The sequence below is a fragment of the Homarus americanus genome, unplaced genomic scaffold, assembly GCF_018991925.1.
Source record: "Homarus americanus isolate GMGI-L3 unplaced genomic scaffold, GMGI_Hamer_2.0 scaffold6317, whole genome shotgun sequence".
In the NCBI taxonomy this organism is placed as follows: Eukaryota; Metazoa; Arthropoda; class Malacostraca; order Decapoda; family Nephropidae; genus Homarus; species Homarus americanus.
Window position 1 is genome coordinate 5,988,686 of NW_024730668.1, and position 25,363 is coordinate 6,014,048.

The 25,363-nt window shown below is 44.2% G+C and overlaps 1 protein-coding gene across 1 annotated transcript in view; it reads right to left on the reverse strand.

Annotated features, from left to right (window-relative positions):
* The window catches only part of LOC121867337 (protein trapped in endoderm-1-like), a 78,920-nt gene that overhangs the window by 19,288 nt on the left and 34,269 nt on the right, over positions 1-25,363 (reverse strand). Inside the window, exons 4-5 of the mRNA XM_042367264.1 lie at positions 20,143-20,401; positions 19,792-19,912 (exon numbers count right to left, since the gene is read on the reverse strand). Of these exons, the coding sequence (XP_042223198.1) occupies positions 19,792-19,912; positions 20,143-20,401 (380 nt within the window). The remainder of the gene's footprint in view (positions 1-19,791; positions 19,913-20,142; positions 20,402-25,363) is intronic.

Sequence of the window (25,363 nt, forward strand, 5' to 3'; positions counted from 1 at the left end):
ATCAATGCTGCGCACCGTTCAGTTACGTATTGCTTTATAAGAGATGCATGGTCGCAACGCAACCCGAGATGCTCTTCGATGCAATGCTACGAGAGATGCATGGTCACAAGTTACTAGAGATGCATAGTATACTTCTACCAATTAACTCGGTCGCGAAATGCTACGAAGATGCAGTCATTTCCACTGGAGATGCACGATCACTACACTACGAGAGATGCACGAACACAACGCCACAGAGAGAGATGCACGGTTACAACGCTACCAAAAGAGATGCATGGTAACAACGTTACTAGAGAGTGCACGGTCACAACGCCACGAAAGATGTATGGTTGCAACGCTGCGAGAGATGTTCGGTCACAATACCACAAGAGATCTCGTTGCGCTGAAGAGATCTTTCGATTTCGAGGAGATTCAGTAGGAGCATAGAGAGAGATGCTCGGTTTGCAGCGTAGAAGATTCGGTGCAACGTAGAATATAGTCGCAGTGCTGAAGAGATGCATGGTCCTAGGTTACTAGAAGTGCATGGTAACACGCTACCAGAGAGATGCACGGTCGCCAATGCTATGAGAGAGATGCACGATCACAACGCTACAAAGAGAGATGGTCGCAACGCTAGAGAGATTCACGGTCGTAGCACTTAACGAGAGAAGTGCTTTCGGTCACTGTACTGCAGAGAGGTGCATGCTCACAACGCTACAGAGAGATGCTTGGTCACAACGCCACGAGAGATGCATGGTCCTGCTACAAGAGAGATGAATGGTCACACTGCACGACAGAGATGCCTGGTCACAACTCCACGAGAGATAGTTCTTGGTCGCAATGCTGAAGATGCTCGGTCACGCGCTAAAGATACGGTCACAACGCTACGAGAGACATGCTCGGTCACAACGCTCAGAGATGTGTGGTCATAACTGCTCTGAGAAGATACGGTCTACAACGCCTGAGAGATGCACGAGTCCACTTCCTTCGAGAAGATGCTCGGTCATAACGCGCAACGAAAGAGATTTTATGGCTATGAGAGTGATACATGGTCGCATATGCGAAGTGCTCGTCCTTGCAGCTACGAGAGAGATGCTGCGGTCGTATAACGCAAAGAGATGAACAGTCACAACTCTTGAGAGAGATGCTGGTCACAACGAGAGAATACACGGTCATAACGCCACGAGAGAGATGTATGGTTGGCAGCTACGAGAAGATGCATGGTCACAACGCTTCTGAAGATAGATTCACGAGGTCACAACGCTTTATGAGAGGTGCTTTCGTCTGATAATTCTGAGAGATGCTGGGTCCTGCGCTACGAGAGAGATGCACGGTCATAATGCCTACAGAGATGCATGGTGCATTGCCACTGGAGATGCACGGTCACTACGCCGAGAGAGACACGGTCACAACGCCACGAGAGAAAGTGCACGGTCACAACGCTACAAAGTGCATGTTGGCGCTACCAGAAGATGCTGCGGTCACAACGCCGGAAGATGTATGGTTGCAACGCTACAGAATTTCGGTGACAATACCACAAGAAGATACCGGTCACAACCGCTGAGATGCTCGGTCGTACGCTGAGAGATGCTCGGTCGCAACGCTACAAGAGAGATGCTCGGTCACAACGCTATGAGAGAGATGCATGGTCGCAACGACATGAGAGAGATGCTCGGTCGCAATGCTACGAGAGAGATGCATGGTCACAACGCCACGAGAGAGATGCTCGGTCGCAATGCTACGAGAGATATGCCTGGTCACAATGCCACGAGAGAGATGCACAGTCACAATGATATGAGAGAGATGCAAGGGTCACAACGCTACGAGAGAGATGCCTGGTCAAAACGCCACGAGAGAGATGCATTGTCACAACGCTACAAGAGAGATGCATGGTCACAACGCTATGACAGAGATGCCTGGTCACAACTCCACGAGAGAGATGCTTGGTCGCAACGCTAAGAGAGAGATGCTCGGTCGCAACGCTACGAGAGATATTCACAGTCACAACGCTACGAGAGACATGCTCGATCATAACGCTGCGAGAGAGATGTGTGGTCATTACGCTACGAGAGAGATGCACGGTCACAACGCTACGAGAGAGATGCTCGGTCGCAACGCAACGAGAGAGATGCTTGGTCACAAGGCTATGAGAGTGATACATGGTCGCAACGCCACGAGAGAGATGCTCGGTCGCAACGCTACGAGAGAGATGCACGGTCGCAACGCAACGAAAGAGATGAACAGTCACAACTCTACGAGAGAGATGCCTGGTCACAACGCCACGAGAGAGATACACGGTCATAACGCCACGAGAGAGATGCATGGTCACAACGCTATGAGAGAGATGCATGGTCACAACGTTACGAGATAGATTCACGGTCACAACGCTATGAGAGAGATGCTCGATCACAATGCTACGAGAGAGATGCTCGGTCGCAACACTACGAGAGAGATGCGCGGTCATAATGCCACGAGAGAGATGCATGGTCACATTGCCACTGGAGAGATGCACGATCACTACGCCACGAGAGAGATGCACGAACACAACGCCACGAGAGAGATGCACGGTCACAACGCTACCAAAGAGATGCATGGTAACAACGTTACTAGAGAGATGCACGGTCACAACGCCACGAGAAAGATGTATGGTTGCAACGCTGCGAGAGAGATGTTCGGTCACAATACCACAAGAGAGATGCTCGGTCGCAACGCTACGAGAGAGATGCTCAGTCGCAACGCTACGAGAGAGATTCACGGTAGGAACGCAACGAGAGAGATGCTCGGTTGCAACGCTATGAGAGAGATGCATGGTCGCAACGCCACGAGAGAGATACTCGGTCGCAATGCTACGAGAGAGATGCATGGTCACAAGGTTACTAGAGAGATGCATGGTAACACCGCTACCAGAGAGATGCACGGTCGCAATGCTATGAGAGAGATGCACGGTCACAGCGCTACAAGAGAGATGCTCGGTCGCAACGCTACTAGAGAGATTCACGGTCGCAACGCAACGAGAGAGATGCTCGGTCGCAATGCTACGAGAGAGATGCATGCTCACAACGCTACGAGAGAGATGCCCGGTCACAACGCCACGAGAGAGATGCATGGTCACAACGCTACAAGAGAGATGAATGGTCACAACGCTACGACAGAGATGCCTGGTCACAACTCCACGAGATGCACGGTCAAACGCCACGAGAGAGATGCATGGTTGCAACGCTGAAGATGCTCGGTCACAATACCGCAAGAGATGCTCGGTCGAAATGCTACGAAGAGCTGCTCGGTGCAACTACCTGAGAGCTGCTCGGTCGCAACGCTACCAGAGAGATGCTGGTCGCAATGCTGAGAGAATCACGGTCACAACGCTACAGAGAGTTTCGGTCGAAACGCTACGAAGATTCACGGTCGCAACGCCACAGAGATGCTCGGTCGCAATGCTACGAGAGAGATGCATGGTCAAACGCTACCGAGATGCATGGTAACAACGCTACCAGAGATGCACGATCGCAATGCTACGAAGATGCACGTTCACAACGCTACAAAGAGAGATGCCTGGTCGTAACGCCAGGAGAATGCACGGTCATAACCACGAGAGAGATGCATGGTTGCAACGCTACGAGAGAGATGCTCGGTCACTACGCCAAGAGATGCTTCGGTCGAAATGCTACGAGAAGGTCCGCCGGTCACAACACTACGAGAGAAAGCTCGGTCACAACGCTATGAGAGAAGTGCCAGTGCAACGACACAGAGATGCTCGGTCGCAATGCTGAAGATGCATGGTCACAACGCCACGAGAGAGATGCTCGGTCGCAATGCTACGAAGATGCCTGGTCTGTGCCACAGAGATGCGGTACAATGATATAGAGAGATGAGGTCCTGGCAGCCTCACGAGATGCATGGTCACAACGCTACGAGAGATGCTGGTCACAATGCAAGAGATGCACAGTCACAATGATATGAGAGAGATGCAGGTCACAGCTACGAGAGAGATGCATGGTCACAACCCTACGAGAGATGCATGGTCACAACGTACGACAGAGATGCATGGTCACAACTGCGAGAGAGATGCTTGGTCACCTGCTAAGAGAGATGCTCGGTCGCCTTCTGAGAGAGATATTCACGGTCACAACGTTACGAGACATGGTCGATCCTGCAACACGAAGAGATGTGTGGTCATAACGCTACGGAGAGATGCAGGTCAAGCCCTACAGAGATGCTCGGTCGCAACGCAACGAGAGAGATGCTTGGTCACAAGGCTATAGAGATACATGGTCATAACCACGAGAGATAACGGTCCAACGCTACGAAGATGCACTGTCGCAACGCCGAAGATGAACAGTCACAACTCTACGAGAGAGATGCATGGTCACAACGCCACGAAGATACGCGGTCCTAACGCTAGAATGCATAGAATTCATGGCAGCTACGAGATAGATTCACGGTCTAAAGCTATGAGAGAGGATGCTCGATCACAGCACAGAGAGATGCTCGGTCGCAACGCTACGAGAGATGCCGGTCATATGACCACGAGAGATGCATGGTCACATTGCCACTGGAGAGATGCTGCAGTCACTACGCCAGGATCACGACACAACGCCACGAGAGATGCACGGTCACAACGCTACCAAAGAGATGCATGGTAACAACGTTACCAGAGAGATCACAGGTCACAACGCCACGAGAAAGATGTATGGTTGCAACGCTGCAAGAGAGATGTTCGGTCACAATACCACAAGAGATGCTCGGTCGCAACGCTATAGAGATGCTCGGTCGCAACGCTGAAGAGATTCACGGTCGGAACGCAATGAGAGATGCTCGGTTGCAACGCTATGAGAGAGATGCATGGTCGCAACGCCACGAAGAGATGTCGGTCGCAATGCTACGAAGATGCATGGTCACAAGGTTACTAGAGATGCATAGTAACACCGCTACCAGAGAGATGCACGGTCGCAATGCTACGAGAGAGATGCACGGTCGCTACAAAGATCTTGGTCAAGCAGCTACGAGAGATTCCGCGCATAGCATACGAGAGATGCTCGGTCGCAATGCTGAGAGATGCATGGTCACAACGCTACCAGAGAATGCATGGTAACAACGCCTACCAGAGATGCACGGTCGCAATGCTACGAGAGATGCATGTTCACAACTACAAGAGATGCCTGGCCGTAACGACGAGAGATGCACGGTCACAACGCCACGAGAGAGATGCATGGTTGCGCTACGAGAGATGCTCGGTCACAATACCGAAGAGATGCTCGGTCGCAATGCTAGGAGAGAGATGCTCGGTCGCAACGCTACGAAGAGATGTTCGTTCACAACGCTATGAGAGAGATGCATGGTCACCGACACGAGAGATGCTCGGTCGCAATGCTACGAGATGCATGGTCACAACGCCACGAGAGATGCTCGGTCGCAATGCTACGAAGAGATGCCTGGTCACAATGCCACGAGTCACAGTCACAATGATGAGAGATGCCACGGGTCACAACGCTACGAGAGAGATGCCTGGTCAGCCACGAGATGCATGGTCACAACGCTACAAAGAGATGCATGGTCACAACGCTACGACAGAGATGCCTGGTCACCACGAGAGAGATGCTTGGTCGCAACGCTGGGAGAGATGCTCGTCACAACCTTACGAGATATTCACGGTCACAACGCTACGAGAGACATGCTCGATCACAATGCTCGAGAGAGATGTGTGGTCATAACGCTACGGAGAGATGCACAGTCAAACGCTACGAGAGATGCTCGGTCACAACGCAACGAAGAGAGATGCTTGGTCACAAGGCTATGAAGAGTGATACATAGTTCGCAACGCCACGAGAGAGATCTTCGGTCACAACGCTACGAGAGATGCACGGTCGCAATGCAACGAAAGATGAACGGTCCACAACTCTACGAGATGCCTGGTCCAACGCCGCGAGAGATACACGGTCATAACGCTTCGAGAGGCATGGTCCTGGCAGCACAGACGGAATTCCTGGTCATGCTATATGAGAGATGCTCGGTCACAATGCTACGAGAGAGATGCTCGGTCATAGCAGCTAAGAGAGAGATGCGGTCATAATGCCACGAGAGATGCATGGTCACAATGCCACTGGAGAGATGCACGGTCACTCGCCCGAGAGAAGTGCACGGTCACAACGCCACGAGAAAGATGTGTTACGCGCTGCGAGAGAGATGTTCGGTCACAATACCTGAAGATGCTTGGTCGCAACGAGGAGAGATGCTCGGTCGCAACGCTACTGAGAGATTCACGGTCAGAAACGCAACGAGAAGATGCTCGGTTCAACGCTATGAGAAGATGCATGGTCACAACCCACGAGAGAGATGCTCGGTCGCAATGCTGAGAGAGATGCATGGTCAAAGGTTACAGAGAGATGCTGGTAACAACGCTACCAGAGAGATGCACGGTGCAATGCTACGAGAGAGATGCTGGTCACAACGCTACAAGAGAGATGTCGGTCGCAACGCTACGAGAAGATTCACGGTGTAATGCAACGAGAGATGCTCGGTCACAATGCTACAAGAGAGATGCATGGTCTCTACTACCAGAGATGCATGGTAACAACGCTACAAAGAGATGCATGGTCGCAATGCTAGAGATATGCGTTCAACGCTACAAGAGATGCCTGGTCAGTAACGCCAGGAGAGATACTGCGGTCACAACGCCACGAGACAGATGCATGGTCACAACGCCACGAGAGAGATGCACGGTCACAACGCTACCAAAGAGTTGCACGGTCACAACGCTACCAAAGAGTTGCACGGTAACAACGCTACCAGAGAGATGCACGGCCGCAATGCTACGAGAGAGATGCACGGTCACAACGCTACAAGAGAGATGCCTAGTCGTAACGCCACGAGAGAGATGCACGGTCACAACGCTACGAGAGAGATGCTCGGTCACAATACTACGAGAGAGATGCTCGGTCGCAACACTACGAGAGAGATGCTCGGTCACAATACTACGAGAGAGATGCTCGGTCACAAATCTACGAGAGAGATGCATGAAGTAACAACGCTGCAGAGAGAGATGCTCGGTCGCAATACTCTGAGATGCTCGGTCATATGCAGAGAGATGCTCGGTCGCAACACTGCAAGAGAGATGCATGGTAACAACGCTGCGAGAGAAGTGCTCGGTCGCAACGCTACGAGAGAGATGCTCGGTCACAACACTACGAGAGAGATGCTCGGTCACAAATCTACGAGAGAGATGCTCGGTCACAAATCTACGAGAGAGATGCACGGTCACAACGCTACCAAAGAGATGCATGGTAACAACGCTACCAGAGAGATGCACGGTCGCAATGCTACGAGAGAGATGCACGGCCACAACGCTACAAGAGAGATGCCTAGTCGTAACGCCACGAGAGAGATGCACGGTCACAACGCTACGAGAGAGATGCATGGTAACAACGCTACCAGAGAGATGCACGGTCGCAATGCTACGAGAGAGATGCACGGCCACAACGCTACAAGAGAGATGCCTAGTCGTAACACCACGAGAGAGATGCTCGGTCACTACGCCACGAGAGAGATGCTCGGTCGCAACGCTACGAGAGAGATGCTCGGTCACAACGCTACGAGAGAGAGGCTTGGTCACAACGCTACGAGATAGATTCACGGTCACAATGCCACGAGAGAGATGCTCAGTCGCAACGCTACGAGAGAGATTCACGGTCGCAACGCAACGAGAGACATGCTCGGTCTCAACGCTATGAGAGAGATTCACGGTCACTACGCCACGAGAGAGATGCATGGTAAAAACGCTATCAGAGAGATGCACGGTCGCAATGCTATGAGACAGATGCACGGTCACAACGCCACGAGAGAGATGATCGGACACAACGCCACGAGAGAGATGCTCGGTCACAATGCTACGAGAAAGATGAATGGTCGTAACGCGACGAGAGAGATGCACGGTCACAACGCAACGAGAGAGATGCACGGTCACAACGCTACGAGAGAGATGCATGGCAACAACGCTACGAGAGAGATGCCCGGTCGCAATGCTATGAGAGAGATTCTCGGTCACAACTCTACGAGAGAGATGCACGGTCAAAACGCTACGAGAGAGATGCAGAGTCGCAATGCAACGAGAGAGATGCACGGTCACAATGCTACGAGAGAGAGATGCAGGGTCACAACGCCTAGAGAGAGATGCTCGGACAAAAGGCTACGAGAGAGATGCATGGTAACACCGCTACGAGAGAGATGCTCGGTCACAATGCTACGAGAGAGAGATGCACGGTCACAACGCCACGAGAGAGATGCTTGGTCGCAACGCTACGAGAGAGATGCTCGGTCGCAACGCTACGAGAGAGATTCTCGGTCGCAACGCAATGGGAGAGATGCTCGGTCACAACCCTATGAGAGAGATGCATGGTCGCAACGCTACGAGAGAGATGCTCGGTCATAATGCCACGAGAGAGATGCATGGTCACAATACCAATGGAGAGATGCATGGTCACTTCGCTACTAGAGAGATGCATGGTCACAACGCCACGAGAGAGATGCTCGGACACAACGCTAGGAGAGAGATGCTCGGTCACAATATCAGGTTAGAGATGCTCGGTCGCAACGTTACAAGAGAGATTCAAGGTCGCAACGCAACGAGAGAGATTCACGGTCGCAACGCAACGAGAGAGATGCTCAGTCACAACGCTATGAGAGTGATGCATGGTCTTAACACCACGAGAGAGATGCTCGGTCGCAACGCTACGAGAGAGATGCATGGTCGCAACGCAATGAGATAGATGAACAGTCACAACGCTATGAGAGAGATACCTGGTCACACCGCCACGAGAGAGATGCACTGGTCACAATGCTACGAGAGAGATGCTCAGTCGCAACGCTGCGAGAGAGATTCACGGTCACAACGCTACGAGAGAGATGCTCGGTTGCAACGTTACAAGAGAAAGTCACGATCGCAACGATACGAACGAGATTCACAGTCACAATGCTAGGGGAGAGATGCTTGGTCGCAACACTACGAGAGAGATTCACAGTTACATAGCTATGAGAGACATTCACGGTCGCAACGCAACGGGAGAGATGCATGGTCTCAACGCTACGAGAGAGATGCCTGGTCGCAAAGCCACGAGAGAGATTCACTGGCGCAATGCTACGGGGAGATGCTCGGTCACAACGCAATGAGAGAGATTCTCGGTCGCAACGCTACGAGAGAGATGCTCGGTCACAACACTACGAGAGAGATTCACAGTCGCAACGCTACGAGAGAGATGCTCGGACGCAACGTGACGAGAGAGATGCTTGGTCATAACACTACGAGAGAGATTCACGGTCGCAACACTACGACAGAGATGCTCGATTGCTACACTACGAGAGAGATGCTCGGTCGCAATGCTGCGAGAGAGATTCTCGGTCGCAACGCAACGAGAAGGATGCCTGGTCGAAAAGCTACAAGAGAGATGCACGGTCACAATGCTACTAGAGAGATACCTGGTCGAAACGCTGCAAGAGAGATGCCTGGTCGCAACACTATGAGAGAGATGCCTGGACGAAACGTTAAAAGAGAGATGCATAGTCGCAACGCCATGAGAGAGATGCATGGTCGCAATGCTACGAGAGAGATGAATGGTCGCAACGCTACGAGAGAGATTCACGGTCGCAACACTACGAGAGAGATTCACGGTCGCAACACTACGAGAGAGATTCACGGTCGCAACGCTGCGAGAGAGATGCCTGTTCGCATCGCTATGAGAGAGATGCTTAGTCACAACGCTACGAGAGAGATGCCTGGTCGCAACGCTATGAGAAAGATGCTCAGTCACAATGCTACGAGAGAGATGCAATGTTACCAAGCTACAAGAGAGATGCTCGGTCACAATGCTACAAGTGAAATGCAGGGTCAGAACCTCACTTAGGAGGTTGGGCGGTCACAACGTCATGAAAGAAGTTTGTGTTCCTATCGCTTCGAAATTGGTGTGCGGTCACAACGCTGCAAAAGAGGTGACCGGTCACAATACTACGAAAGAGACGACCGTTCGTAACAATACCCCCCCCCCCAAAAAAAAAGTCATACTCTTATTATCATACCAGATCACAAACGTGATATGGTATGATAATAATTATATGGGGACTAACTACACGTATGACTGACCCAGATTAACAGCACACTCACTGAGGCCAATTCAAAATTTTACCGTTCAGAAATAATTACTCTGCATAATGAAGTTGGAATTTCTAAATACAGTAAAATTCTAGGTCAGTTCATTACCATAGTGATGAAAGATGGTGTTAGAATAGTGATGATGGATGGTGTTATATGTAGTGATGATGGATGGTGTTATATGTAGTGAAGATGGATGGTGTTAAGTATAGTGATGGTGGATGGTGTTATATGTAGTGATGATGGATGGTGTTATATGTAGTGATGATGGATGGTGTTATATGTAGTGATGATGGATGGTGTTAAGTATAGATATGCTGGATGGTGTTATATGTAGTGATGATGGATGGTGTTATATATAGCGATGATGGATGGTGTTAAGAATAGTGATGATGGATGGTGTTATATGTAGTGATGATGGATGGTGTTAAGTATAGTGATGATGGATGGCGTTAAGTATGGTGATGATGGACGGTGTTAAGTATAGTGATTTTAGATGGTGTTAAGTATAGTGATGATAGATGGTGTTACACAGTATTTAGTGGTGCCATTCAGTTAACTAATGTGGACGACCCTGCCGCCTTGTGGGTTGTATATCATGGGTTGTGGGTTGTATATAATGGGTTCTAGCATTTGGTCATGGGTTGTGTTGGGGTAGACTTAAGACTGTTGGTTAAGTTAGGTTAGGTTAGGTTAGGTTAGGTGAAGCAATAACCACCGTTTGAACCTTCTCCTCCTCTTCCCCCCCCTCCCTCCCATTGCTTCCCGGGCTAAGTACATGCGCCTTGCCTTCCCCGAGAACGCAACCAATTTGATGAAGATTAATTGGTTGACTGCTCTGAATAAGGATTATGGCACGGCTAAGCTGAATGTTGTCATGCCAGGTAACACCCCTCGTTTTGTCTATGTAGGCCGAGAGAAGACGGATGCTATCCAACGCTTCATTGATCGAAAGGTCGGCTCAATACAGCTTATTAAGCGAGATGAACCTGTTCGACCCCCAAAAAAGAAGGAATACCTTGTCACCCAATTCCCCAAGGGTATTCCCCCCAAGAGAGCTCTGTCACTTCAGGGTGTCCACAGAGCAAGAAGACTTTATAAGGATGGTGCACAACTTAGTAGGATCATCATTGTTTGGAAAAGGAAGGAACCACCTCCTGAGGAGTACCGCTATTTTGGCAGCACGTACAGTACCCCTAGTAACATCAGTCGGTGGACTCCTCCCCCTGTGGTGTGCTACAACTGCTTCGGGGTCAATCATGTGGCGAAATACTGTCACAAGCCAGCCACCTGCGGCTTCTGCGCAGGAATGCATAGCACAAGCAGCTGCCCCATCAAGGAAGGTGCCTCTCAGGAGGGGACAGAGCAGGACTCCCCACTTGAGTGGCAGTGTGCCAGATGCAGGAAGAAGGGTGTTACTGCCTGGCATCCAGGTTGCCTTGGGAACCCGCCTCCACTCACAATAGCGGTCACACTCAGTGACGCCAACGCCAACACTACCGGGTCGCCTCCAACGCCTGAAATCAACAGCTACACCTTCCCACCCAGGAGGCACTGTTTCAGGTGCAGGGAGGAGGGTGTGACTGACTGGCACTCAGGTTGTCCTGGGAGGCCGCCTCCACCCACAAAAGCGGTCCCACTCAGTGATGCCAACAGCAACACTGCGGGGTCGCCTCCGGCACCTGAAATCAACAGCAACACCTCCCCACCCAGGGGGCAGTGCCCCAGGTCCAGGGAGGAGGGTGTGACGGCCTTGCACCTCAGTTGTCCTGGGAGGTCGCTTCCATCCGCAATAGCAGTCTCACTCAGTGATGCCAATGCGGCCGGATCGCCTCCACCACCTAAAGTCAACAGGCACAGTGACTCTCCTTCGTTAGCCAATGCAGGTCAGGTTAAATCCTGCCAAGTAAGTGTACCAGTGAACAATGACAGTGATAGTGTTAGTGGAGCTTCTGAAGGAGCTAGTGCCTCCTCTCATAATGATGCCAACTTGAGGGTGAGTAGCCAGAGCGAGACCGATAGTGATGGAAGCATGGATGAGGAGAATGAGCCCCAGACTGCCAGCGTGGTCTCTATAATAGTCCCAGGTCTGAAGACTGTCCATGACCCTGTTCGTTTTCCATTGTTTACGGGGGAGGAACTCGCGGGAGTGTTGAAGGAACCCGCGTATAGAAATCCTACTGGAATAAAGGCTGTGAAAAACATTATCAGGATATCCAGAGGTACAGAACTTGGAATGGTCAGCTTATTGGTCAGGTTGATCTATGAAGCCAGCGTGCGACTCTCTACGCTAAATTCAAGGTGGGAAAAGTAACACGAACGCTTAGGTTCATTTCATGGAACATTCGGAGTGTTAATCGCAGAATTAATGATCTACAATGGTTTGTTAAAGTTTTTAACATTGATGTAATTGGTTTACAAGAACCTTACACGTCCAGCACCCAGAAGAAAGTTGCACCCAGGATAGCTGGGTTTACAGCATATAATAGTGGAGCAGGAAGTGGCCTGCTCACTTATGTAAAGAATGGTCTGGTCTGTAAATGGATTAAAACTCACAATGATGAAAGTATTCACTATCAACTATTTACAGTAAAGACAGAAAACAGTCAATTTTCGCTGTATAACTTCTATATTCGGTGTAATGAACTGCGAGCGGACGTGTTACCAAAGCCATCAGGTCACAATGCTATGCTGTGTATGGGTGACTTTAACTCTCGTCACACTGTCCTCGGTGATGTCCAGTGTAACTCTAATGGGAGGGTGTTCGTGAATTACATCAATAATCATAATATCACTGTATGCGACACAGACAAAGTGACACATCTGATGGGGGGCAGACTTGATTATGTGATTGGGTATAACCTAGTAGACAGTAATGTCAAGGCTAAGGTCATCTCAGACCACCTAGTCAGTGATCATTATGCAATACTTACTGAGTACACTGTTGCTGATGTCAAGTGTGATCCCATCCTAAGCTCAGAATTAACATCCCAGGTAATCTTAAACTGCACTTCAAGGCCTACATCCACAGATGGTATGCTGAATATACACCTGGGTCAGTGGATGAATTTTGCTGTGTTCTTGTAAATGTCATTACCACATATTATACCACCTGGGTTAAGTCAAGGAGGAAGGGGGGGCAGAACTAAACCACCTCTGTGGACACATGACCCCATCCTCAACCAAAGAAGGAGAGAATGTAAAACAGCTTGCCAACACTTATAAGCAAAATATAACTAGTGATAACCTCTTGGCATTCCTCAAAGCTAACAGAGAATTTTGTGAACTCAAAGGTCAGGTGATATACACCTATTGGGAACAAGTCTTACAGGGGATTAATAGAACAACCACTCTAGCAGAAGTGTGGAACAAAATTAGAGCCATTACCAAGCCACCCAACCTAGTCCAGCTTCATCACAGCCCTGTAGAATATGCTGACATGCTATTAGACCAATGGTCTAGTGTGTCACAAATCACTTCCCTGCCTCCTGACATACAACAATATCTTAACAACACACACATTAAAAGGGGTTTCAATATTGAAATAGCCTGTTCCTCACCAGACCTTACCGACCAGTTTCCTATAACGCACCACGAACTAACAACAGCACTAATGAAAGGTGAGTCATCCTCCCCTAGTGAGGATGGCATAAACTACAACACCCTGAAATTGTTGAATGAGATCCCTAACCATCCACTGCTTGACCTGTATCAAATGAGCCTCAAACAGGGTATTCTGCCTAAGACATGGACTCATGGAAACATAGTTCCAATCCCTAAAGCTACTTCCCCAAACTTCAGGCCAATTTCACTCACATCCTGTATGTGTTAAATCCTTGAAAGAGTTGTTCTAAGCCATCTCATGTTTCAAGTCAAAGACAAACTCGCCCATAATCTGTACGGGTTCATTCCCGGGTGTAGCACACAGACATGCTTTGCAGAATATCTTGTTAATTCAAAAGATAAGACACAAACAGCCTCCATAGACCTTAAATCAGCCTTTGATGTAGCTAATAGAGACATTATACTTGAGCAACTAGCTAATTTTGGTATCCATAGGGAACCTCCTGACATGGATAAAGGGTTATCTGTCCAACAGGTATGCCAGTGTTCTGTTTAGGGGAGTTATAAGTACCAGAATGAGATCATTTGAGCTTGGCACGCCTCAGGGAGGAGTGTTAAGTCCTATGCTCTTTAATATACTGATGCACAAGCTTATTGCTGACATTCCAGTTCAGCTAAACGAAGCCGCAATATGCTATTCTGATGATATCTGCATTATGACACAAACCAAACTGAGGCTCCAAGCCTTGCTGGATGTATTTGCTCGGAGAACTGTTGAATGTGGTCTCATAATATCTATTGACAAGACGAGGGTCCTCAATCATCGTCCTGCTCACCATCTGCCTCTTGACTATAACATTAACAGCATGCCCTTGGAACTATGTGGCTCTTATAAATATTTTGGAATTTGTGTGAATGATGCAAACTTTGTCAGCAACCTTCGTGACAAACTAATGCAGAGCATTAAACCCCTCAGAACCCTTGTTGGCAAGGGCTATGGAATTAACATCACCTATGCTCGTACTTTCTATCTTCACTTCATTCGTTCTGTAGTTGACTATCATGCTCTCCATCTTGTGACTATTCCGCCTAAACAACTCAACAGCCTCGAGGTAGTGCAAAATGAAGCCATGCTCATCATCCTAGGTTGCCCAAAATCAACCAGAATTGTAAACATGAGGAAAGAGCTCGGACTGCCCTCCCTATCTGAGAGGATAGCTCTACTTAATACCATGTTTTGTGTCAAAGTTTTGAAGAACAATGGTTCTCAAACTACAGCTCAAATTGAGTTGATGTTCTATCTAAGTAATCCCGACCATCTCGCCAACCTTCCACAAAAGACTCTCTTTGGGGCGTGGCTTCATAAAAGTGTTGCAGATCTCTTGAAACTGAATGTCCCAATCACCCCAGACGAATCTATTAATGCCATTCCTCCTTGGCTGGATATATCAGTTCCTATTAATTACACTCCTGTTGGTAGTAAGCAAATGTTAAACACCGATGTGGTGAGATGTGTCACACTAGAAACTAGTAACAGACACATAGAGAGTATTAAATCAAGTGAATGTTATGCTTTTACTGATGGTTCTGTGCAGACAAACACAGGTAGAACAGGCTGTGCAATTGTAATTTATAAAGAAAAAGAGATGATAGTGTCAAACAAACAAAGGCTGAACAACTGGGCCAGCACAACACAAACTGAACTAACTGGAATCTACTTAGCCACAGACTACCTCAAAGAAAATGGAGGTGGGGTGATATTCCGTGACTCTCAAAGTGCTTTGAAACCAATGAACAGCCCGTCAGGCTCTATGTCTAAAGTTGTATTTGATATTAAAAGGAATGTGATAATTGCCAATTAGAACAACTTTCGTATCGAATTTGTGTGGATTCCGTCCCATGTTGGAATTAGGTATCATGACCGTGCTGATAGACTGGCCAATGAGGCATGTAAGAAAGAAAATGTTGACCCTGACCTTGGCCTGTCCAATGCTGTAATGAAAAACATTCACGTCAGAATCATGAACTCTGATCTAGAAGGAGTGAGAAATGTAGAAAGACCTGACAGTTGTAGCATTAGTAAATATGAGAAATTTTGTGACAAGAGGTACCGGTATGGCCAGCAAAAGGACAGAACCAAACAATGTGATGTAGTCGTGGCCAGAATTAGGCTAGGATACAGACAAATCTGGCAAGTTAGTAACGCTGTACCCATACCGGAACACTCAGCATGTAAACTTTGTGATAAACCTTTAAAGCATACAATTGAACACTATATTATTGAATGTGACACTGTCAAAGACTTCAGGCCATCTGACTTATTGTATATTGAACTATGTAATTACTTCATTGAATCAGGTGTGCTTGAGGACATTCTTGCTGTTTATCCCAAATTTGCTAGCCCACACTGATTAGTCTTCAATTAGAATATGACTCCAATGTATGTGATCCACTGACCTATATATACTGCTAATGAATATGATGTATTTCCTTCTTTGTGTACGAACCTCTGTCCTGCATGGCAGTGAACAGTGGCATTACCCACATGAATCTGACCTATATACTGTATAGTGTCAATGAATATGATGCAGTCTTTGTGTACGAACCTCTGTCCTGTATGGCAGTGAAGAGTGACATTACCCACATGAATCTGACCGACGTATATGTATGTATGTGTGTATATGTGTATGTATGTGTGTATATGTGCATATGTGCATATATATGTACATGTATATGTGTATGTATATGTGTATATGTATGTATATGTGTATGTGTGTGTGTCCATATATGTATATGTACTGTCAATGAATATGATGCATCTGTTTGTGTACGAACCTCTGTCCTGCATGGCAGTGAACAGTGACATTACCCATATGAATCTGACCTCTATACATTTATAGCTGTTAATGAATATGATGTATTTCTTTGTGCATGAACCTCTGTCCTGCGTGGCAGTGAGAAGTGATACCACCCTCAGTGTCAAGACCTGACTGAATTACTCAGAATAGGCAAACTGTACTACAAGCTCTGCCAATAAATTTGTTAAACTAAAAACTCTTGTATCTCCGAACCACCTCCTCTTCCTCATCCTCCTCCTCCTCATCCTCTTCCTCTTCTTTCTCCTCTACACACCTCCTCCTCCTTCTCCTCCACCACCTCTTCCTCCTCCTTCACCTCTTTCCTCTTCCCCTTCCTTCACCTCTTCCTCCTCTGCCAACGTATTATAGCTAATTTTATCCTTATATATATACTACACTTTCACTACAACACCCGTACTACACGTTCACTACAACACCAGTACTACACGGTCACTAAACCACCTGTACTACACGTTCACTACAACTTTTAAACTGCCTCTCAATCACGCTCACAATAAGAATGAAAGTGTGCAACATCAAAAAAGGATCGGCAAAGGCAAAACTATTAGAAAAATGCAGCCTCATAGTCTGGGATGAATACACTATGTCTCACAAGTTAGCGTTTGAAGAATTGGACAGGACCTTGCAAGAAATACGAGAAAATAACCAGCTCATGGGTGGCATTACAATGGTCATTGCTCGAGACTTTCGCCAGACCCTACCTGTCATTCCTTGAAGAACTCCAGCTGATGAAATGAATGCGTGCCTCAAGGCATCATACCTTTGGAGTAGTGTTCAGACACTCACCCTATCCACAAACATGAGAGTACATCTACAAGGAGATCAGGATGCTGATCAGTTTGCAAACCTTCTACTACAGATTGGGAATGGAACTTTCCCTGTTGATTCAGAAGGACAAATAATCATTCCTCAAGGATGTGGAAATGTTGTAAAGTTTTCAACTGAGCTCACTAACATGGTCTACCCAAACATTTTCCACAACTACAAGGATCACAAGTGGCTGCGTGAACGCGCAATTCTGGCACCAAAGAATGAAACAGTGGCTGAAATCAACATGACTCTACTCAGGCAGCTTCCAGGCAGTGAGACCTCATTCAAGTCTGTTGATACAGTAATCGACCAGTACCAAGCAGTCCAGTACCCTGCAGAATTCCTTAATTCTTTGGAGCCCTCACCACCTCACTCTCAAGATTGGAACTCCTATAATGCTCTTAAGAAATCTTGAACCACCAATGCTCTGCAATGGCACAAGACTGGTGGTGAAGAACATGATGCCACATGTACTGAAAGGTACAATACTGACAGGAAAAGCTAAAGGAGAGGACGTGTTTATACCAAGAATACTTCTTATCACCACTGACCTGCCATTTGAGTTCAAGCGAGTTCACTTCCCGGTTAAAGTGAGCTTTGCCGTGGCCTAGCAGAAACGCTCATTCGCTAGACCACGATAGGACGCCACCCTCAGGGAGGCTCCACATTGTCTCACTGTTCAGTCCCCAAAACTTCTTCTTCCATCAATAGTTCATTAACGGTGTATGTAGGTTCCACCATGTTTTTCACTACAACGGTACAGCAAAGTATATTTTTTTTAGCATTAAACTGTTATTATTTTATTGTCTAATCATCACTACATATAACACCACCCATCATCACTACATATAACATCATCCATCATCACTACATATAACACCATCCATCATCGCTACATATAACACCACCCATCATCACTACATATAACATCATCCATCATCACTAAATATAACACCACCCATCATCACTACATATAACAACATCCATCATCACTACATATAACATTATCCATCATCACTACAAATATCACCATCCATCATCACTAAATATAACACCACCCATCATCACTACATATAACAACATCCATCATCACTACATATAACATTATCCATCATCACTACAAATATCACCATCCATCATCACTACATATAACACCATCCATCATCACTACAAATATCACCATCCATCATCACTACATATAACATTATCCATCATCACTACAAATATCACCATCCATCATCACTACATATAACACCATCCATCATCACTACAGATCGGTAAAGTAATTTCCGAGATTCTCGTGCGGACACACAAACAAATAAACAAACAGACAAACAGTCTTCTTTGTTATACTTTATATATATATATATATATATATATATATATATATATATATATATATATATATATATATATATATATATATATATATATATATATATATATATATATATAAAATATTTGTTTGTGTTCAATTGATATAATAATTGAGTATTGTTTCTGAGTAGTAATGACGGTAACACATAATTGGTGATAATTGATATGTAGCGATGATGGATGGTCCTATAGTGATGATGATGATATGTGATGATGATGATGAAGTTTTAATGCTAAAATATGCTTTGCTTGTGCCGTTGTAGTGAAAAGTGGCGTCTACGTGACCTAGCAGATGAGCCGCTTTCGTGTAATTCACATGTGTGTATGCACTACAGTGATATATATATATATATATATATATATATATATATATATATATATATATATATATATATATATATATATATATATATATATATATATATATATATATATATATATATATATGTATATATATATATATAATAATTTAACTAGTTTCTGATTAATGTTTGACTGAGAAAAAGTGTTTACAGGTTGCCAAAGTAGGAAGACAATTGTGGCTAAAACCAGTTCACAGTACCAACCGGAAACATGAGTGGGAGTAACGAAAAAGTTTGTGCGTTCATTGAATTTACTGTGACACACTAGACTATTTGAAACTCATTATGGTGTTATCGTATTATAGTTCGCCAGCCAGCCAGCCAGCCTGCCACCGTCAAATATCTAGCCGAGAGCTTTATTTCCATCGTCCACCACATGGTCAACTAAAAGCTCTTGACGCCTGGAATTATGAGACCATTTCCCTCAGTGAATGCTACTATGTCAATGAAGAAAATGAACCAAACCTAAGTTAATGTACGTTAGGAAGTAGTTATTAGTAAATTATAATTATCGATGCATTATAATTATAATTATAAATGCATATAATTTATTAAACAAAAACAAATGTTACTCCTCCCAATAAGCTTTTTCTTAATAACTCAAAAAAAAAAACATGACACCATCTAGAAAACAATATTTTATTAGTTCATATTCTCCAGGCAATGTTTTGTTGTTACTTACTCCGAAGGTAAGAGGGAGCCAGAGTAGGGTGGAGTAGACCCATAGTATGATCAAGTAGTGCATCACCTTCCTTTGTTGCATCACTCGCTTGTACAACATTGGGTACACGACAGCCAGCATTCTGCACCAGGATTTGACCAATTTCACTATACTTCACATTTCAACTTAATAATATGACATGAAAAAAAATTCTTAATTTTTATCCAATAATTCACATTTTAATTAATAATATGTCTTCAGTAATATATTTCTTGATATTTATAGATCAAATCACATTCCAAATTAATAAAATTTACATATTCCGTGTACCTTACAGATACGATTATCTTAGCTATGAGACAAATTTCTTACCTGTTGAAGGCGAGTGCGCAGATGGTGTGTATGTGCACTTGACTTAGTATGAGGCCTAGTGTAAAAAATGTCAAGCACACTCCCTTTGAGAATGTAACATCGCCGTACTGTTGAGCTTGCAGACACCCGACTCCATACATAGGCATCCCGAAGGCACACACGGGTAACAGGCAGACAAGAAGGTTGACCATGAACGCTGTGGAAGGACTCTGACGGAGTTTCTTGCTCATCAGGAGAGCCAAGGACCCGAGAGATATTCCTAATAGGTTTGAAAGAAAATAAATTAGTGAGTGGTAACTCAGTCGAGGTAATGTTCTAATGAGCAGTTTAATTGTTGTAATATATACCGTGTCTTTTGAGACATAGAATAACCAGTAATATATGATTATTGATGAAGGAAGCTCGACCAAACATTAAATGGAACAAGTTAAGATCTAAGAATGTATACTATTAAGCCTTTAACAAACAGGAATAATATTTCACCTTAGTCAATCTTATGAACAAATCACGTAATATTGTCTCCCTCGATGGCCAAGAAAATGTGCTAAGTTGTCACTCCCTCCAAGTTAGCTTATTATTAGGTTAAGTTAAGTAATGTTTCTCGCGAATCATTCAATTCTCCGCCATCACGAGAAACAACTTGACGAAATTGTCAGTATGATTAGCCTCTATCATGATATTTTTCTATCATATTTCGGTAATGAAATTATATCATTCTCCAGTTGTAATTATTGTATCTTAGCCTTCAACGTGCATTATAACATCGTTTTATATTCCATAGTAAAACAAAAATCAATATGATCTTAAATGAACTTCAATTGAACAAAAACAGGTTTATAGAGACCAAAGTCCCACAAGACATTAGTATACTGGAAATGTCTCACTACACAGAAAAATACACAAACAAATACCATTTTTTAAATCTCTCTTATTACAACAAGGTCGATTAATGTAGCCTGAAAAGATTCGTATTACAATGTTGAAAGATGCTGATTTATCAAGTAGTGAAGAAAGCCTACCAAATCTTACGTTCGGTAAAGGTTGTATAATACGCCTCACGTTTATCTTTCTCGTATCCTGTGGGATTTCTAAGGAGTGACATAACTCCTCGTATCTACTTTATGCTAAGAGTGGTGTGAGTTCTGATGACTTACACGTCAGCAGTTTTTTCTCTCCTTACCTCGAGAGAGAGAGTAACAGTTTTCTTTCTACCCTTCTAATGAGTCGTGTCTTCTTTTGTGTATTAATGTGAACTTAATTACTATATAATCAATGCTTTTGAAATTAACTGGATGCCGGGATGAATGATTTTCAAGAATCTGTTGCTCTGTTATCAATGGCGGAACTGAAGAAGTGGATGTAGGTGGTGGTGGGTACGAAGGGGCCATGAATCTAATGCTTTGTTCACTCATATGAGAGATAATAATCATTGCATTGGCCGGGCTAAGGCCTCCTCTATCTTACAGTACTTTGTAATTCTGTAAACATAAATTTAAGTAATGGCATATACAAATTGGAAAATGTTGTGATTAAAATATTTGTAGCCAGGTGAAAGTGTTGGGTCACTACTTAATGGGAAAGACATGCTGACACTAGGGATTTGATCTCACCCTCCTTTATTGTACAGTATACAATATATATTAGCCTTGTCAGTAACTACTTATTAGTCTGTATTCACCCCTGAAGATGTGAATAACACGAAATTGTTTGAGAACTTCACGTTTTCTTCTTTTTTTCATTTGGTTATCAGCATACACATGGATCACGAGCACCTACAGTGATTTATTTACACACACACACACACACTCATATATATATATATATATATATATATATATATATATATATATATATATATATATATATATATATATATATATATATATATATGTGTGTGTGTAATATTCAGAAATTTCAGTGTAATTTCAAACGCCGCGCCATTGGTGACGCTGAGTTCAAGGTCGTCTGAGGGAAGACCGCGCTCCCTCACGTAGCCAGAGGTTGTGGAACTAGGCCTATATGATATTAAATGTAATTTACCGAGTTAATAGGGACGCGAATCATGAAATTAAATATCAGTTATTAAATTGAAAATAATTATAGATCGTTTCCCAGTCTGAAAATGTTGCGTACGTCCTAATTAAGCTGTTAACCGTCTGGTAAATAAGTCACTCCTGGAAAGCGTGAACCAGTGAGGAAGCGTGGCTGGGCAGCTGTGAGAGAGGTCAAGGACCACCTCTGTGCTGTACCCAGGAGAGACTGATGGCGTGACCTGGTTCCTTCGTTTATTTAACATCAGTATTAACAAGTAAGTTTTATTCAATCTCAGATAAAGCTTGATAGGGGGTAGGAACAAACGGTGATGTGAGACAATAGCTAACAGCCCGGGTTTTTCAGGGTTCTGCAGACCCCACGCGGTATGATAACGTCCACTGGCGGTATGAGACACGAGTGGTGAAGCGAGCTGTATGACCGTCCACTGACCTGGGTTTGAGCCACCTGTTGAGTATGGTGAGAGTTGGAGTGAACCCAGCTGTCTAGGTGCCCAACTAACGACGTGACGATCGTTTGGGGTCATCAACTCTCCTCTACCTCGGCTCACAATACCACATATCTTCAAGCAGCTTAGTGAAAACCTTTTACTAACGGGAAGCTAAAGCTTCTCTCAACTGTACAAGGTCTGAGTGGCTCACTCCCTTCCGTTTCATGGATGTACTGGGGTAAAGTGAAGCCAGCTGAGTGATACAGGGTCACACACTGGGACCAAGAGTCCAGTGGAACTTAGAGGTACATTTCCAAGGTTGAGAAAGGCTGGTTTGGGCCTTAAACTACGGGTGCCTGTTGGTTGTGCCTTAAAAAACTACTGAGTGCAGGTGGAATCTATGTGTTAGGTTAGGAAGCATGGTTCACGGGTATTGGTGGACTCAGTAACTTCTAAATAATAGTGATAATATTTTTGTGTGTACTTAATACTATTTTTTCAGTTACTAATGTATGCTGTGTGCATCACATTCAAAATTGAAAGAGAAATAAATGGATCCCTTCCATTCCTTGATATGCTTATCATGAGAAATGGCCAAAACTATAAATTTAAGGTATATAGAAAGCCCACACAGGTAGACAGTTTCATTCACTTTTTATCGAATCACCTTGAGTCTACCAAAATGTCAGTTTTTTCTGCTATGTTCTTAAGGCTTTTGTTAAACCACCAATGTATGTAATAAGTCATTTATGTCCAATGTATATTTTCAGCCTTCGGGCTGCAGAACTTTTTCAATAAACCGTCAATTATTATTATTATTATTATTATTAAGATGTCTGCGTATTTGTGACTCTGAATTTATTAACGATGAATTGAAACACATTCGTTCCATTGCACAGAAACTCGGGTACCCTTCTGTGTTTGTTGATCGTTGTTTTAAAAGGGCTAAAAAATCCTTTCATTCCTCTCAAACCAGACAAGTTCCTACACTTAAGAATATTTTGACTCTGCCCTATCGTAATGAATTTGTCCCGTTAGTTCGGTCCCTCAAGCTTCTAAATATTAATGTTGTTTTCAAGTATGACTCTACCATTACCAATATGTTAATAAGGAATAGCCCAAGTTTGAATGTAAATGGAAGTGTTTATTGTATTCCATGTAGCAAATGTAATTGTAATTATGTAGGACAAACAGGAAAAACACTGCAGCTCAGAATCAAACAACATAAGTATAATATCAGAACAGCATCTGAAAGCAGTGCCTTGTTCGTTCATGTTAGGAATAATAATCACCCCATTGCTTGGGAAAAAAGCTTAGAAGTATTTAAATCATCTTGTGTCACAGAAAGACTTCTGGTTGAAGCTAGTTTGATTAAGGAATTAAAATCAATAAACCTTAGTGATGGTCAGTTCAAAACTGATAATATGTTACATAAATTTATTTGTCAGTGGCCCAAGGTTAAAAATGCTTTGAAAACCTTTGATCTAGATGTATGATAGTTATTTTGTGGGTCCCTTATTTTTGACCTGACCTGACTAGTCACGTCACCCCCTTCTCTTAAGCTCCTCTACGTGTGTGTTGGTGTGGGGATTAGTGGATGACATCATTATGACCTGACCTCATGTTTTTAAGGTCACCCTGTATATTTAAGCCTCTCTCTGTCCATGTAGTCCAGTTGCCTCTGAAGATGTCTTGAATAAAGACGAAAGCTAAGGTGCTCCGTTGTTCCCATTTTCCCGTGTGATTTTATCAAGATTTATCTTATCCACGTTTTCATTTTAGTTTACATGAAATATATATATATATATATATATATATATATATATATATATATATATATATATATATATATATATATATATATATATATATATATAGGGGGTTCTGCTTGTATTCATCTTCGGGGTGCAAACTTGGGAACCGTGTTTTTTCTTTCCTTTTGGTTATCAGCATATACTAGATCACGGTATGATTTTATATATATATATATATATATATATATATATATATATATATATATATATATATATATATATATATATATATATATATATATATATATATATATATATATATATATATATATATTTCAAAGCAGAACACGCACTGATTGGCTGAAATTTTAAATGTGCCTGGAGTATACAATCAGTTGAAGACTTGAAATGTATTCCTGCGGTTATCGCCGTGTATTGGTAAGTCTGCTGCTCCTCTTGCGTGACAGTGTTACTATAATCGCATTTCACGATCATTCCATATCTATTTCGTTCCTTTGTATGTAATGTTATCTTGGTTTGTGTGTAGAATATAAATTGTTCTTTAATATGTATAAATACTTAATGGGTTACAGTATTCCATTCGATGAATAATATAATGCAAAATGACTAGTTGGTGCATGTGGTAAAGTTTACACACTCGCATCTCAAAACACAAATCATTAGTTACAAATTATCATATTTCATTGTTACCGATATTTATGGTAAAAATAGAACTGCATTGCCCTTGCAGTGAAGGGCGATAATCGCAACTCGCGTTTCCTTTGAGGTTTCGGCGTTAAAGTTCTTGTCTTTTATCCTGTGTGGGTGCATGTGGCCGAATCATATGACCGCAACTACCAAGTTATGCTCCAATAAATTATTAAATAAATATAACCTCGACTGATGCAGTATTCATATCATATAACCCTAGACTGGCAAATAATGTTTCAAATACATTATGTGTATTTTCATATCTATGCATTCC